Raw genomic sequence first — 15,178 nt, 5'->3', positions numbered from 1 at the left:
AAAAAAAAAAAAAAACCCTGCAGTAATTTTTACATACGAGTCAGAGCCCTCCGAGTCAGACTCCTCATCACTGTGGCCTTCTGCCTTCCATCTCTTAAACCGATCGATTAATTCAGTCAGATAAGAAGTCTTCTTGGAATTTTTTACGATGAACTTATGCTTCAAAAGTTCTTTAGCTGTAGGACGCTAAGGCACGAGCACAGAAAAAATAAAGGATGTATGACTATGTCGGGGAACTTCGGGATTAAGATAGGTGGTAAAATGCCAATTGGCGTAGTAAACTGAAATCTATAAAAATCATGTTTTATATACATGAGGACAATGACAATGGAAGGGGAGAACAGACAATTCTAATTTCTGGAAGTGGCTCAAGGTAACTGCATTCCATTCAGCATTTCAGATACCTAGTTGGTTAATGCACAGTAGACAGAAGCTAAGATACACACCAGCATCCAAGGAGGCAAAGCCTTCTCAGAAATAGAGGACTTAGAAAGTAAACATCTAAAAAACGTCAAAACAACAATTTAAGACACTTTTATCACATTGACTGTAATTTTTAAAAATTCATGCAAATGAGCAAAATTCCTGTAATTTTGTTATCATCTGTACATCTCATGAAACCCTAATTTGCCATTGTCTGCCCATATCTCAGTATACACTTTTCTATCAAACATTAATTTTTATTTATATAAATACAAACACAAAGTGCTGTGGGGAATATGCTCCTGTCAGTATTTCATTAATAGTAGACTGTTTATTGTCAACATAAAAAGAGTTACATCAATCTTAGGCAGTGCTAGTGCAATTCGTAGTCACCAGGAATGAAAAGAAATTTTATTTTTAACACTCAAACAACTATAATACAATTAGTCAATTCCATTGCTAACACATGTATACATGTACTTTAATAGGTAAGTAATAAAACATGAACTATTTCCTCCAATTTTCTCCTTGAAATAGAAAATCAACAGATACCTGGGGACTAAAAAGATGTAGTAAGGGAGGAGAAAAAAAAAGGACAAAGATCTGGTAAAGAACAGAGTGGAATTAGCAATACAGAAGAAAGAAAAAACAGCTTCTTGGATGGTCTGCAGATGTTTTTCTCCACCACAGGAAAAGCCACCTTTGTTAGCAGTAGATGGAAGAATAGAAAACCAACAGTGGTAATAACAATGTATACTCACAAATGATGGATCTTTATTCAGGCAAGCATCAATAAACTCCTTGAAAGACTTAGTAAAGTCTCCAACGAGAGTTGGGGGATTGTTTTTTGGAATAAGAAACAGCACTCTCATTGGGTGCATGTCAGAATTTGGAGGCTCTCCCTTGGCAAGTTCAATAGCAGTAATTCCCAAGGACCAGATGTCAGCCTAAAAAGGAATCAATAACAAAAACTGTTCATCACCTTGAAACTTCATTGTAGGATGCTGCCCCCAAAACCCTGTATCTCAAGAAATGCAGTGAATTATAATTTTAATTAATGGAAGTCATGAATTAAAAATTTAAATCTCATGCTTTGTAACAACACGACTGGAGTGCTCAATAAACCAGATGAAAGTCCTTGCCTTCAACAGGCTCCTGTTCTAATAAGAGGGACAGATAAATGAATGACATAAGGCCATATGGGACTAAGCTCTATGGGGAAACAAGAAAGCAGAGTAAGGGAATAATGACCAAAGCAGGGAAAGGAGCGCCATGTTGATGCAAGATGGTTGGAAGAGACATTTCTGTGCAGAGAATGCTTACAGAGAGCTCACTGGGAGCAAGGCTATTCCAGACACAGGGGAAAGCAAGAGAAAGGTCCTGAGGTCAAAGTGAGGCCACGAGGGCTGAAGCAAAAAGAGTACAGATGACAGTGGTAGAAGACAAGGTTGGAAAGGCAGACAATGGCAAGATCATATGGATCCCTGTACGTCTGTCACTGTAAGGACTCCAGATTTCATTCCAAGTAGAATGAAAAAGCCATTGAAATAAATAGAGTTCAAATATTATCAACACTAATGGCATTTACCATCAAGAAACAAAGTACGATAGAACTCTACTTTTAGAAGCACTTGTAAGGGAAGGCAAAATTAAAAAGGGTATTAATGAGGCGATATGTAATTAACTCCATCTATATAGGGAATACTTTACTTTAGAGTCATAAGCTGACTGTTGAATAACTTCAGGAGCCATCCAAAATGGAGTTCCTACAAAGGTATTTCTTTTGATTTGTGTATCTGTCAGCTGGCCAGCAACACCAAAGTCAGCCAGTTTAACATCACCTTGTTCTGAAAGCAAGACATTGGCAGCTAGGGGGCAAAGAAAAACAAAATGAGTATCTCTCAGTCTCCCCAAAATGTATCTGTTTTTCTGAGATTTCTGTTTGACTTTTGTATACCTTTAATGTCTCGGTGAATTTTCTTTTCAGAATGTAGATAGTCCAGACCTTTCAAAATCTCCTTGAGCATGGTGGCAATCTGGAACTCATCAAATGGACCAGCACGCAGCTTAAGGACAAAATACATGCATATTCACTCACATTTTCAAATTTGGAAAAATAAAATTCAAAATTGGTATTTTTGAAACATAGAGATCATTTAGTTACCTGAAGTAGCCTATTAAACCAACATTTGAACTTATGAGGAGAAAAACTTAAAAGGGAAAAAGACAATAACAGAGTCATGTCAAATAGCTGTAGAGGATTTTAATGATTATTTGTGGGCTCAGGATACAGCTCAGCTGGTAGAGTTCATCCGTAACATGAGCAAAACCCTGAGTTAGATCAACACCCATAAACTGGGTGTGGAGGCACATGCCTGTAATTCCAGCACTTGGGAGATGGATGCAGGAAAGGCAGAAGTTGAACTTCATCTCTGGCTATGTAGACAGTCTGAGGCTACCCTGGTCTACAAGAGAGCCTGGGTTATATGAGATCTGTCTAAAAACAAGCCACCCACATACACACGTTGCCTTCAAAGATCAGATAACTACTTTTACCAAGATACTAGCTCCAAATTCTGGGGGTTCGAAGATTTACATCCCAGATTTAATATGTGGAAATGATATTAGAATGGCTATCACATGGGAAAAAGGGAATCTGCTACTTAAGGAGTAAAACTCTACAGGGGACTAAGAGGAGGACTAAAGAGCAGGGAGATAGGGGTAATGGAGGGAATGCACTGGATGTATAATATACATGTGTGGTGGCTCCTTTTGTCACGCTTTACTATGCATAAAGACTGTGTAAAATAAGAATGCCAAAACACAAAGAAATCAGCTACTTAAATTCTGCAATTGCTTTTAAACACTCACTACATATTAACTGGTTTTTCAATCAGACACTCCTAATTTAAATTCAGCCAGGAATATAATAACTAAACTATTCAGACTCTCATTGTAAAAAAAAAAAATTAAACCATGGAGGAATAATATTTTTTCAAATAAATGTAACACACTTCCCTTTCTTTCCCCACCCCTGTGGCAAAGCCAGTCACCCCAACTGGAAGTCAAAGAAAGAAATCATTAGGTTTCAGGAGAACTTGTAATGGAATACACAAAAATCTCTCTTTAAAATAAATGGTCATTTTAAAATTCTGGTACCTCATAAAGCACAAATGGTGGACTGTACAGTATTATTACAGGAAAGGGTGGGAAGCAAAAGTCAGAGGCGAGGTAGAGTTCTGTTTGCTGGAAGGAGGGGAGAGGTGGTACAAATCAAACATTGCCTATCCTGCCTCACACTGGGAGGATTCTGGGAGGGAGTCACAGCTCTTTGGCGCCTTGTGTATTTCATCTTTCCATGAATGGCATATTTATTCCGAATAAAGGGCACTTTCATGTCAAAATGTAACAGCCTAAATTAGACCTGGTACTTTGGTTTCACCATTTGCTATTAAGAGTAGTCTGGGTATACCGTATACTCCAGGGATCTCTGTAATTCAATAGATTTCTTTGCTAGGTAACATTATCTATTGACTTTCAAATCTATCAGCTTCCACCTCATTTTTTTTTTAATTTAAAGGTTAGTAATTAACGTGATTCCAAAGGTGAAAATGAGACTGGCAAAGAAATTCTGTGGAATTACCAAAAAACTGAAGGATATATATCATATGAGTTAAGACAGAAATTTAGTACATGATCATAAAACATTGGTAGGGCCAGAGGCATACTCTTCATTACTTAAGAAACTGGACAATGACAATTTAAGAGAACTCACTATCATTTTGAAGGATTTCTAAGTGTGGAATAGATAGCTCAATTCATAGCCTAATATAGGAAATTTAAAACATTTCAGTAAGAACAACAAAAACGGTCTTAAAGATTTATTACCATATCTGATATATTTAAAGATTAGATGATGATTCAAAGTTAAACTTTAGCTGAAAGGGGACGGGCAAAGATTACGGGGGAATGGAGATGGGATGGTAGATGCAGTTGGGTTTTTCTGGCCCATCACCATACCAAAAATGACCTCAAATCTGTAGTGCACATGCTTCATAATATGCTGGTAGTTGTGAGAAAAGGAGAACTAAGGGAGTTGGAAATAGCAGGGATGTCACATAGACTATAAGATGGAAGTTTTGTTTGTTTTGCATAGTTTTGCTTTTTCAAATTTTAAAAACAACCTTTGGAGAGATTATGCCAAGGTCTTAGACTACATTTCCTTGGAATGCTTAACTGAAACTTCTCTGCAGTGCTCTAAGTCTCTGCCCCGGGCAACATACCTGCTTTGTATAATCTGCCTGGGTTTGAGAGTAAGGATATGCAAAAGAGGGACAATTGCTCCTTTAATGACCCTGTACTTGTGGGTTTATAGATTTTACCTACATTCCTTTCACTTCCTGCCAGCCCCTAAGGCAGCATGCTACAGTGGACTGGGTTTTATAACTAGCATACTGTCCCAGACTTTGCATGGTGTGTACACTTTAGCCTATTTATCCCAACATATGCCTTTGTGCAAGACACTATAAATGTTTGAGAAAGAAGCAGTAAGTAATAAATTCAATAAAATCGCACTAATATGGCCAAAGTCTGTTTATCTACAACGAATCAGATGTACACTATATAATCGCAACACACAATGCAATTCATAGTCTCATGTTATTCTACTAGTCGGGTATCAGTTAGAATTGAGAAACACTCCACTCAGCAACCATCTTGTTTTCTCTTGCTACTCTACAACAAATTCTTAGATTCCCAGAATGATTGCATTCATCTATCTATGAATATACATGGAAAGGGAACACGTTGTCCCAGTGACTCCTATGCTTCATAATTAAATCACACTATTGTGAATATTTTTAGCTAGTAAAGCAGACCTATACATTGCTAACCCATTTTCTTCATTTAACATTTGAGGAAATTAAGTCACAGAGTGACTGAGATGCTCAGTATTAGGCAGCCATTTAGTAGAACTGGAATTAGGTCACTAGACTTTAAACCAATATGGTAGTGGCAATATTTTAATTCATTAAGCATATATTAATTGCCATTTGTCTAATTATATAGAGATAGATAGCAACATGAGATAGAGAAAATATATCTCTTTCACTTGGACATAACATTAAACTGAGCAAACTATTAGTACTGGATACAGATTAGGGTTGCTAGCTGGGATTGGGCCAGCAGTCCATGAGTAACATTACTATTACAGATTATAGCTTTCCTAATGCCTATGAACTGGAGGAAAGACTATCTTAGGGGACCCAATAAAGCAAGTGGTGGATTAATAAAGTGCTATCAATATTTAAGAATTGGAAGCGGGGCTGGAGAGATGGCTCAGTGGTTAAGAGCACTGACTGCTCTTCCAGAGGTCCTGAATTCAATTCCCAGCAACTACATGGTGGCTCACAACCATCTGCAATGGGATCTGATGCCCTCTTCTGTAATGAAGGTGTACATGCAGATATGGCATTCACACATAAAATAAAAAGAAAGAGAAAAAAAAGAAATGCAAACCGTAGAGTAGCACAGCTGTAAGACCCCATGCTATAGAAATAGGATCATTTAATTTCAAAAAGAGAATGCATAAAAGATTAAACTCAAGCTATAAGATAAAAGTCAAGGAAGGATTACCAAACTGGGCAACTGCATAAGCTACCATGAGTTCCTAGGAGGTGAGGGTCTCCACTGAGTTTAATTATCATTTCATTTGAATAATTTAACTATGGATCACCTCCCCACACACTACAAAAAAATCTCTTAGACAGATTTCTAGTCATTATATTATCTATAGTTTTAAGTCACTGGCAGTCAGGTGTGAGGCCTCTTATTTTTTATTTTGTGGGCTTTGGTGTTTTGCCTGCATGCATGTTTGTGTGGAGATGTTGGATCCCCTGGAACTGGAGTTACAAACAGTTATGACTTGCCATGTGGGTGCTGGGAATTGAACTCAGGTCTTCTAGAAAAACACATAGTGCTCTTAACTACTGAGACATCATTCCAGCCCTATAACTTTTGAGGCAGGATATAAATCTATTTACAAAAATCAACATCCAATATATATAACAATAGCAAAAGTGCTGAGGAAAAAAACAGGGATTTTTCATTTCATTTCCTATTGTCTCAAAGATGTAAAATACTTTGGAATTTAAATACCTAATCTAGATAGGACAAGAATTCTACAATTCAAATTTTTAAATAGTGAAGAAATTGAAAGTGGTAGTAGTTGGAAATTGTATTTAGTAAGACATACTTATATACATATATGCATATAACAACAATTAATAACAAAAGAGGCCATGAACTGGAAAAGAGTAAGAATGGGCATATGGGAGGGTTTGGAGATCCTGCCTCAAATCAAGGTGGAACAGTCTGGAGGCTAAGGCAGAAAAATTATGAGATACAGGGCATCTGGAGCTCAAAAATTTTAAAAATAAATAAAAATAAACAAATATCTCATGCAATATTAAAGACGCCATCACAACAACTTAGGAAAACCAGTTTTTCTCAGAGACATTTCCCATGTGAACATGTTTTCCTTTTTTTCTGCACACCACCAGATTTTAGCACTGTAAACATCTGTCTAGAAAAATAGGCTAGCAGCTAGATCAGTGAGTAAAGGCACTTGCCACCAAGCCTAATGAGCTAAGGTTGAATCCCAGAACCCATACAGTAAGAGGAGAGAGCATACTTGTATAAATTGTCTTCTGACATTCCTATGGGCACCATGGACTGTATGCATCCCTTCTCCACCCTTATAATATAATAGATAGATAGATAGATAGATAGATAGATAGATATATAGATAGATATTTTACAAAGTAAAAATCACAATAATACTTTTCAGTTACTTTAACAACCAAAAAAAAAAACACCACATTTTCAAATGACCTACTGAAAAGAAGAAAAATGTCTATAGAAAGCCATTTCTACAGGACAACAGGATTAAAATCCTCATATCAGTCTTGGTCACCCCAGGCTACTCTAACAGAGCATCATGGGCTGAATTAAATAGCAAACACCAATTTCCCAGTTCCATGTGCTAAAGAATCTAAGCAGATGAACATCTCTGGGAAGACATTTCTAGTTTACAGATGTTTCTTGTCATTGTATCCTCATATAATAATAAAAGTAAAGCTAGAATGTACTCCTGAGACTCTTTTGATAAATACACTATTGTCATTCCTGAAGGCTCCATTCTCATGGCTTAATTATATTTCCTAATACCATCATGTTGGGGCGGGGTTAGAATATTGACTCATAAATTTTCAAAGACTAAAATCTTAGGCTTATGATCATTGTTAGTGACAGTTATCTTGATGTATTTTAAAGTTTTTCTTTTTTATATTATTTTATGTATATACTTATTTTGTCTGCATATTGGTCTGTGTGCCATTTATGTGTTTAGGGTCTGTGGAGTCCAGAAAAAGGTATTAGATTCCCTGAAAATGGATATTTATGAGCTGTTATATGGGTGTTGGGAATCAAACTTGGGTCCTCTGGAAGAACAGCCAGTGCACTTAACCAGTGAGTCATCTCTCTATCCCATATACGTATTTTTTTTTAATCCAAATATACTCAATATTAAGGAAAGCATAAAAGTGCCAAACTGACATTGGGACATAATCGCTCTAAATTTCTGGACTTTATTTTACTGAGATATTTGTATTTCTTATATAGATTAAGACTGTCAACAGTAATAACAGTAATAACCTGTAATACAGTTTGTGCACCTTAAGTCCCCTCCAAGTAGAGTTAAAATTGAACATCTTACCCTAATACTGCTTACATACCTACAGAGGTAAATAACTTTATACATGTGTGTTATGCTATATATAATTATTTTAAAGTACTCACAAGATCCAATGCTGAACCTCCACCTAGGTATTCCATTATTATCCATAGTTTTGAACCCTGTAAACACATAAAACAGTTTAATAGTTACATGCCTGGCCCATAATAACATACTAGAAATAGGTAGATCTTACATAGTAGCCAGTGTACTGGTCATAAAATACAGGCTTTAACATGTTTGTTGAGAACCTAGAGTATGTATTGTCTTTCTACAGAAAATTACAGAGTGAAGCACCAAATTCTAAGCCTATACCTTCTTCAAATCTACCTAAACAATATAGCTAACCATACACATGCAGTACTTGTCATTATTTAACAATTACTAAATTTTCTAAAAATCCAGAAAGTGAACAATCACTTTAAATCATTATCTTGAATAATACTGAAGGAAAAGCATGGGCTGGAGAGATGGCGCAGTGGTTAAGAGCACTGGCTGATCTTTCAGAGATCCTGAGTTCAATTCCCAGCAACTACATGGTGGCTCACAACCATCTATAATGAAATCTTGTGCCCTCTTCTGGCCTGTAGGCATGCCTGCAGGCAAAATACTACATACATAATAAGTAAGTAAATAAATAAACGAATAATTCTTTAACTAAAAACTACCCCCCAAAAACAGAGTGTGTAGTTTAATATGAGCACTGCAGATAAAATTAACTTCGTTGTAAGCTGAATAAGAAAAAAGATTATAGAGGAGATATAAAGAAATGCACTATAAAACAAATGCTCACACACATAAGCATGCATGCATGCATGCACACATATGTACACACCGTCTACCTCTATTGGATGAGTAGGAAAGCAGCTCATTAACGGAGTGCTTGCCTAGACCCCATGAGGCACAGAGTTTGAGCTCCAGCACCAAACACCATTCCCCCAAATAAAACTTTTTAAAGAAATCAACAACTTCCTCTTTCTTTCAGCTATACCTTGAATTACTCTTTTCTCTACAGTACTTCATGAATGGCATTCACTGAACCTTTCTGTGAGACCACAGAGTTGACTAGAGGTGGAAAGGCTGGTCTAACTAGGCTGAGAGCAGTCACACGATGAATGAATTGTGTTTTGTGAGCCCATTTCCAAGTACAATATTTAGGTTTTGAAACGTGCATTTCCTCATTAAAATAACATCTATGTTCTAGCGGGGGGGTGGAGGTGGTGCTTCCAAAGGCAATTTTAACATAAAGGCATTGATACTGACACAAGGATTATTTTTATCCCTTAAAGCTCTACGAGTAGGAGCAACATTCTCACACTCAGACTGCTAGACTTAATAGTCTACAGCAGAAGACTCCTGGGTTTGGACTCAGTCAGAGAAGATGCACCTAGCCCTCAAGAGACTGGAGGCACCAGGGAGTGGGGAGGACTGGTGGGGTAGGAGTTGGGGGTGGAGACATCCTCTTGGAGATGGAGGGAGGAGGTGTGGGATGTGGAACAGTCGGAGGGTGGACTGGGAGAGGGATAAAATCTGGATTGTAAAAAAAAAAAAGGTTAGATTAAAAAAAATCTAATATAACTGGATCACTGGGTAGTTTTCAAGAGTTCAGTTTAAAATGTACAGTATTCCCATGAGACTGGGACTTTACCAAGGCAGGAATGGACTCCCAGGGAAAAGAAGACTCATGAGATGGGGAAGGATGAAAGATCATATAATGCCTATGTCCATGTATCTGTGTATGTACAGATATTGAATGGAGAGACTGAAGTGGATACTGGATAGCTTCCTACATTGCTTCCTACCATATACACAGGGGTGGGTTTCTTAGCCTTTTTTCTACTGAACACTGAGATTCGCTTTTGGCTAGTCTGGTTTGTCAACTTGTTCCAGGGGTTCTGTGTCTCTTTTCCTTGCAGGTTGAGATTACAGGCCAGAGGCACTTACCCAGCTTATACGTGGGTTGTGGGGATCTGAACTCTGGCCCTGGTGCTTGCACATCAAGCATTTTACCTGCTGAGCCATCTTCCCAACCCCATCAATACTTTTCTTGATGCTCTTTCTATATGGGATATGTATGAGAAAGCATTTCTCCCATCGTTTTTACCCCCTCCAGTAATCTTGACTTCTATTCTCTTGTGTCATATCAGTTTAGCTTGAGCTGAGAAAGCAAAGGAAAGTAACGAATACCCACAGTAGTCGGGGAGGAAGTGGAGCTTTAGGAGGGATTCATGTCACTTGAATTTATGTCTAGCAATTGGACACTGAGAACCTGACAACTGCAAATGGGATCCATCTTTACATGTTCTCAAGAGGAAGAAAAATTCTTATGACTTATAAATGAAGATTTGTTCATTTGCCATAAACATGTTCCTAATAACTAACTATTCTATCATGTGAACTCAGAATGCTTCCTGTGTGCCTGACATTTAAAAAAAAAAATCCTTGTAAAATATGCTTCTGTTTTGCTGTTCTGCATGAATGAAAGCACCTGTTTTTCAAGTTAAAAAACAATGCATGACATTTTGTTTGTACCAGTTCAAAGTGGAAGCTCTCCAACTGTCACCAAAATGGATGCAGAGAAACCTTAAGCCATGACCTTAGAGAGCAGGGTATAGGGCTGAGTTTGCTCAAGTCACAACGAAGTAAGTTCTACATCTGAAAATAGAACATCCTGCCAGCAAGCAGCAAAGTTCACTGGAACTTTGAGACAACCAGGAGACTTGACAGATTTTTATGGCTACCTTCTTTAAGTCACTCCATTTCTAAAGATGAGCTTCATGGGATGTTCTATACATCCAGATTCTTGGTAAACAGGCCTGACCCAGGGCAAGGCCTCAGGGAGCACAGAAGAAAAAGGAATATCAAGGAAGTTTATTCCTTTGCTTTCCTTTGGTGTGGACTCTAATTAATTGTTACTAAATCAGACACTTGGACAAAGTGGGGAGAAATGGTGCTACATAGTCAAAATTTGCTCATATAAAAAGTACTTAAGATGCCTATTGTACATGAGTGCGTACACACACATACACACACACACCATGAGGATTATTTGTACTATATACAAGTTGATGTGACTGGGAGGTCAATTATTCCAATAGACTATTATACTGATGACATAAGCTAGAATGTATAAATGTAATAAGGCAATGACAAAAGGTTAAATTTTGTATGATTCTATTGTACCGAGAGCGGCCAAGATCATAGAGATAAGCCCAAGGATAATGATCGACAGGGAATCCAGCAATAGGGAATTACTGCATGTTGGTATAGAGTTTCAGTTAACAAAGATATTCTGACAATGATACCAAGTGTTGGTTGAGCAATAATGTAAAAATGGCATACTTAAAATGGATGCTGAGTATATGAACTACCCTCCAGGTAGTTCCAGGCCATGCTCAGGAATAGTCAGTCAACATAAACTGGACTCGATGTTTTGTCTTTATTTTTAAGAGAAAGAATATGAAGATGGGTAGGGATAGGGAGGAAGGGGGGAGCTGGGAGAGGGGAAAGGAAAAACTATTAATTTCTCAAAGAATAAAATCATTGTTAAAAACGAATACAGAAAAACAGCTAAAATGGTAAGTTTGTGTTACTTTTAATCATGATTTTAAAATGTAGCATGAATGATATTCTAGGATGACAGAGGACAGTAAAGATAGCCATATGAAGGATAGGGCCTGAAACTTTATCCCATCTACACAATTTTGCTCCAGTTGGGAATGCCTTGTCTATAAACCAAGCCCCACAAAGTCATATGTCTAGTTGTTCAAATGCTATTTCCCCAGTGATAGATTTACTGTACTTGATATAGTCAAACAGATGTAGGTAACAAGAGAAAATTTTAAAACATATACCTGGGGCTGAGGAGGAAGGCTAAATTGTGAAGTTGGCAGAATGAAGTGAATGAGAAGAATACCCATAGTAGGGTATTAAATAAATACATGTCTGATGAAATATGGGGTTTCTTAGAGATAGATTATGCTAAGCCTAAAGTCATTTTTATTTTGAGAAAACAACATTTTACAATGGAAAAAGAAATGACCATCAAGATTTATCTGAAAACTCTACACACATTTTCAAATAAAACAATATTCCAGAGGCACTGCACACATTGTAGATGCAATCACATAGGAAGTTTTGGTGAAAAAAAACAACAACAAAAAGACCATACACTTTGATTCCTGAGAGTCCCTCACCTCCCAGGTCTCTGGTGCATTCTGGAGGGTCCCCCCAACCTCCTATTTCCTGAGGTTGCCTGTTTCCATTCTTTCTGCTGGCCCTCAGGGCTTCAGTCCTTTTCTCTCACCCAATACCAGATCAGCTTACCCACCCCACTCCCCACCCCCATCCACTTTCTCTCCCAGGTCCCTCCCTCCCTCCCCACTTGTGATTGCTTTCTTCTCTCTCCCAAGTGGGACTGAGGCATCCTCACTTGGACACTTCAGCTTGTTGACCTTTCTGAGTTCTTTGAACTGTATCCTGTGTGTTCTATACTTTTTTGGCTAATGTCCACTTATTAGTGAGTATATACCATGCACGTACGAGATGAAATGCCCGACAGTAGGGAGAGGGAACTTACAGAGCCCACCTCCAGCAGAAAGACAGGGCATCAAGTGAAAGATGGGGCTGCCATCCCACAGTCACAACTCTGAGCCATAATTGTTCCTGTCTGAAAGAATTACAGGGATGGAAATGGAGAGGAGCCTGAGGAAACAAAGGTCCAGCGACAGGCCCAAAGTGGGATCCAGCTCAAGGAGAGGTCCCAAGGTCTGACACTATTACTGAGGCTATGGAGCACTCACAAAAAGGGACCTAGCATGACTGCACTCCAGAAGACCCAACAAGCAGCTGAAAGAGTTAGATGCAGATAGTTGTACCCAACCAATGGACAGAAGCAGCTGATCCCTGTTGATGAATTAGGGGAAAGCTAGAAGAAGCTGAGGAGAAGGACGATTATGAAGGAGGACCAGCAGTCTCAACTAACCTGGACCCCTGAGATCTCTCAGACATTGGACCACCAAACAGGCAGCATACACCAGCTGATATGAGCCCCCCAACACACATACAGCAGAGGACTGCTGGGTCTGGGTTCATTCAAAGATGATGCACCTAACTCTCAAGAGACTGGAGGTTCCAGGTAGGTTAGAGGTCAGGTGGGGTGGGGAGTAGGGGCATCTATGAGGAGACATAGGGGGTGGGGAGGAGGTGTGGGTTATGGAGCAGCAAGAGGGTAGATGGGGGGCGGGGAATGAAATATGGAGTGTAAAAAATAAATTAATTTTAAAAAAGACAATAGAACTATATTTACTCTGAAATATTTTACTTCATTCTTTTTTAAAAAACATACTGGTTATAATATATATGGAACTGTGGGTGGGGCCATATTCCCTTAGCATAAAGGCAATTTCAGCAGGAAATAACAGGCTTGATTCAAATTCTATTCAGTGCCTGAATGAGCTTCATTTTAAAATTTACATTAAACTAACAAAATATCTGAAAATAATGAAAGATTTTTCAATTAGTATGAAGTCAGAAGGAAAGGGCTTGCAGACTGCAGAACTCTTCTTAAAGACTAACTTTGTCAAGACAACCTACAGTGAACGAAGAGTAAAGGAAACCATTGTGGTCACACTGATGTGTTCGTCTGGTTTTTTACTCTTGTTTTTAAAGATGGAGTTCTATAGTGAGCTCAGTCAAAATGAAGACCTAGCAAATGTTTGCGTGTCTGAGGGAGATCACTACAACTACACACAGTTTTTGAAAACACAATTTTCTCTCAAAAGCAGTAACTTTTACTCCAGCTTACAGTGAAGCCTTGGTTATTTATGATATCCAGTGTAAACCTCATATCCCGTTTTGCTCAATTAAGTTGACTCCCAAACTCCACTGCTATCTGAAATGCACTGACAAGCCCTAAGTACGTATCTAAGTCAGTTGACAAAGTCATTCCCTCATGGTACTAACAGGATGTGGTCTTAAATTATGCTGACTGCATTAAACAGAACCCTATTATATTTGATGTGGTTTTAGTTTACAATAAAAATGCATGCCTACGCAATCACACTAAGACAATATAAATGGGAAATAATGAGTTGGTTAATTTCAGTGAAGTACTCAGCCCACCAGGGTGGCTCACAATGGTAATCAAAAAGCTGCACAGGGTAGGAGCAGGAGAATTACGAGTTCAAGGCCAGCCTGGACTATACTTTAAGGAATAGGATTTAGCTTAGTGGTAAGTATAACGCTCTGGATCTCATTCTTACACACTCTCACACACACACACACACACACACACACACACACACACGACTAAAAACGGAAGTAATTTAAAATCAGAGAAGAGTTCTAAGTTTTGGATGGATATCCACTTACTTGCAAAAGCATTTATACAGTTTTATCACAAAGAAAAGGGTTCTTCAAATAACCTTTACAGGACTTCCATAAATAATTGGTAAAGGTGTTGAAAAAAAAATTCAGTTTTAGCCTTTAGCAAACTAGTTTTCTGTCATGGGCTGCTCTGAATACATTTTACCATCAGTATTTGGGGAAAAAATCAAGCATTGGTTTGCACTTATGGAGAAACGAAGTCATTACTTATGTGACTGGTGTGTGGATGTTCCTAGGCTAGGCTGAAGGGAGCATTTTTTTTTTCTTTTTTGGTTTTTCAAGACAGGGTTTCTCTATGTAGCTCTGGCTGTCCTGGAACTCACTCTGTAGACCAGGATGTTCTCGAACTCAGAAATCCACCTACCTCTGCCTCCCAAGTGCTGGGATTAAAGGAGTGTGCCACTACTGCCCAGCGAGAGGATTCTTAAAATATGATCATTTACAAATAAAAGTTCACACAGCTGCAGCACATTTGTCTACAAGAGAACTGTGAATAAAAAAAGCCTTTAAGTAACAACTAAAACCTTTGCCACTATGGCACTGCTGCTTTAAAATTTATATATATATATATATATA

General features: G+C 38.1%; 1 protein-coding gene across 1 annotated transcript in view; it reads right to left on the bottom strand.

Moving 5' to 3' along the window:
* The window catches only part of Stk26 (serine/threonine kinase 26), a 65,970-nt gene that overhangs the window by 5,564 nt on the left and 45,228 nt on the right, over nt 1-15,178 (bottom strand). The window contains exons 6-10 of the mRNA XM_031358199.1: nt 8,281-8,337; nt 2,381-2,489; nt 2,134-2,291; nt 1,185-1,370; nt 38-186 (exon numbers count right to left, since the gene is read on the bottom strand). Coding sequence (XP_031214059.1) covers nt 38-186; nt 1,185-1,370; nt 2,134-2,291; nt 2,381-2,489; nt 8,281-8,337 — 659 coding nt within the window. The remainder of the gene's footprint in view (nt 1-37; nt 187-1,184; nt 1,371-2,133; nt 2,292-2,380; nt 2,490-8,280; nt 8,338-15,178) is intronic.

The sequence above is a fragment of the Mastomys coucha genome, chromosome X, assembly GCF_008632895.1.
Source record: "Mastomys coucha isolate ucsf_1 chromosome X, UCSF_Mcou_1, whole genome shotgun sequence".
NCBI classification, from domain to species: Eukaryota; Metazoa; Chordata; class Mammalia; order Rodentia; family Muridae; genus Mastomys; species Mastomys coucha.
This window is presented reverse-complemented; position numbering and strand designations above follow the sequence as displayed.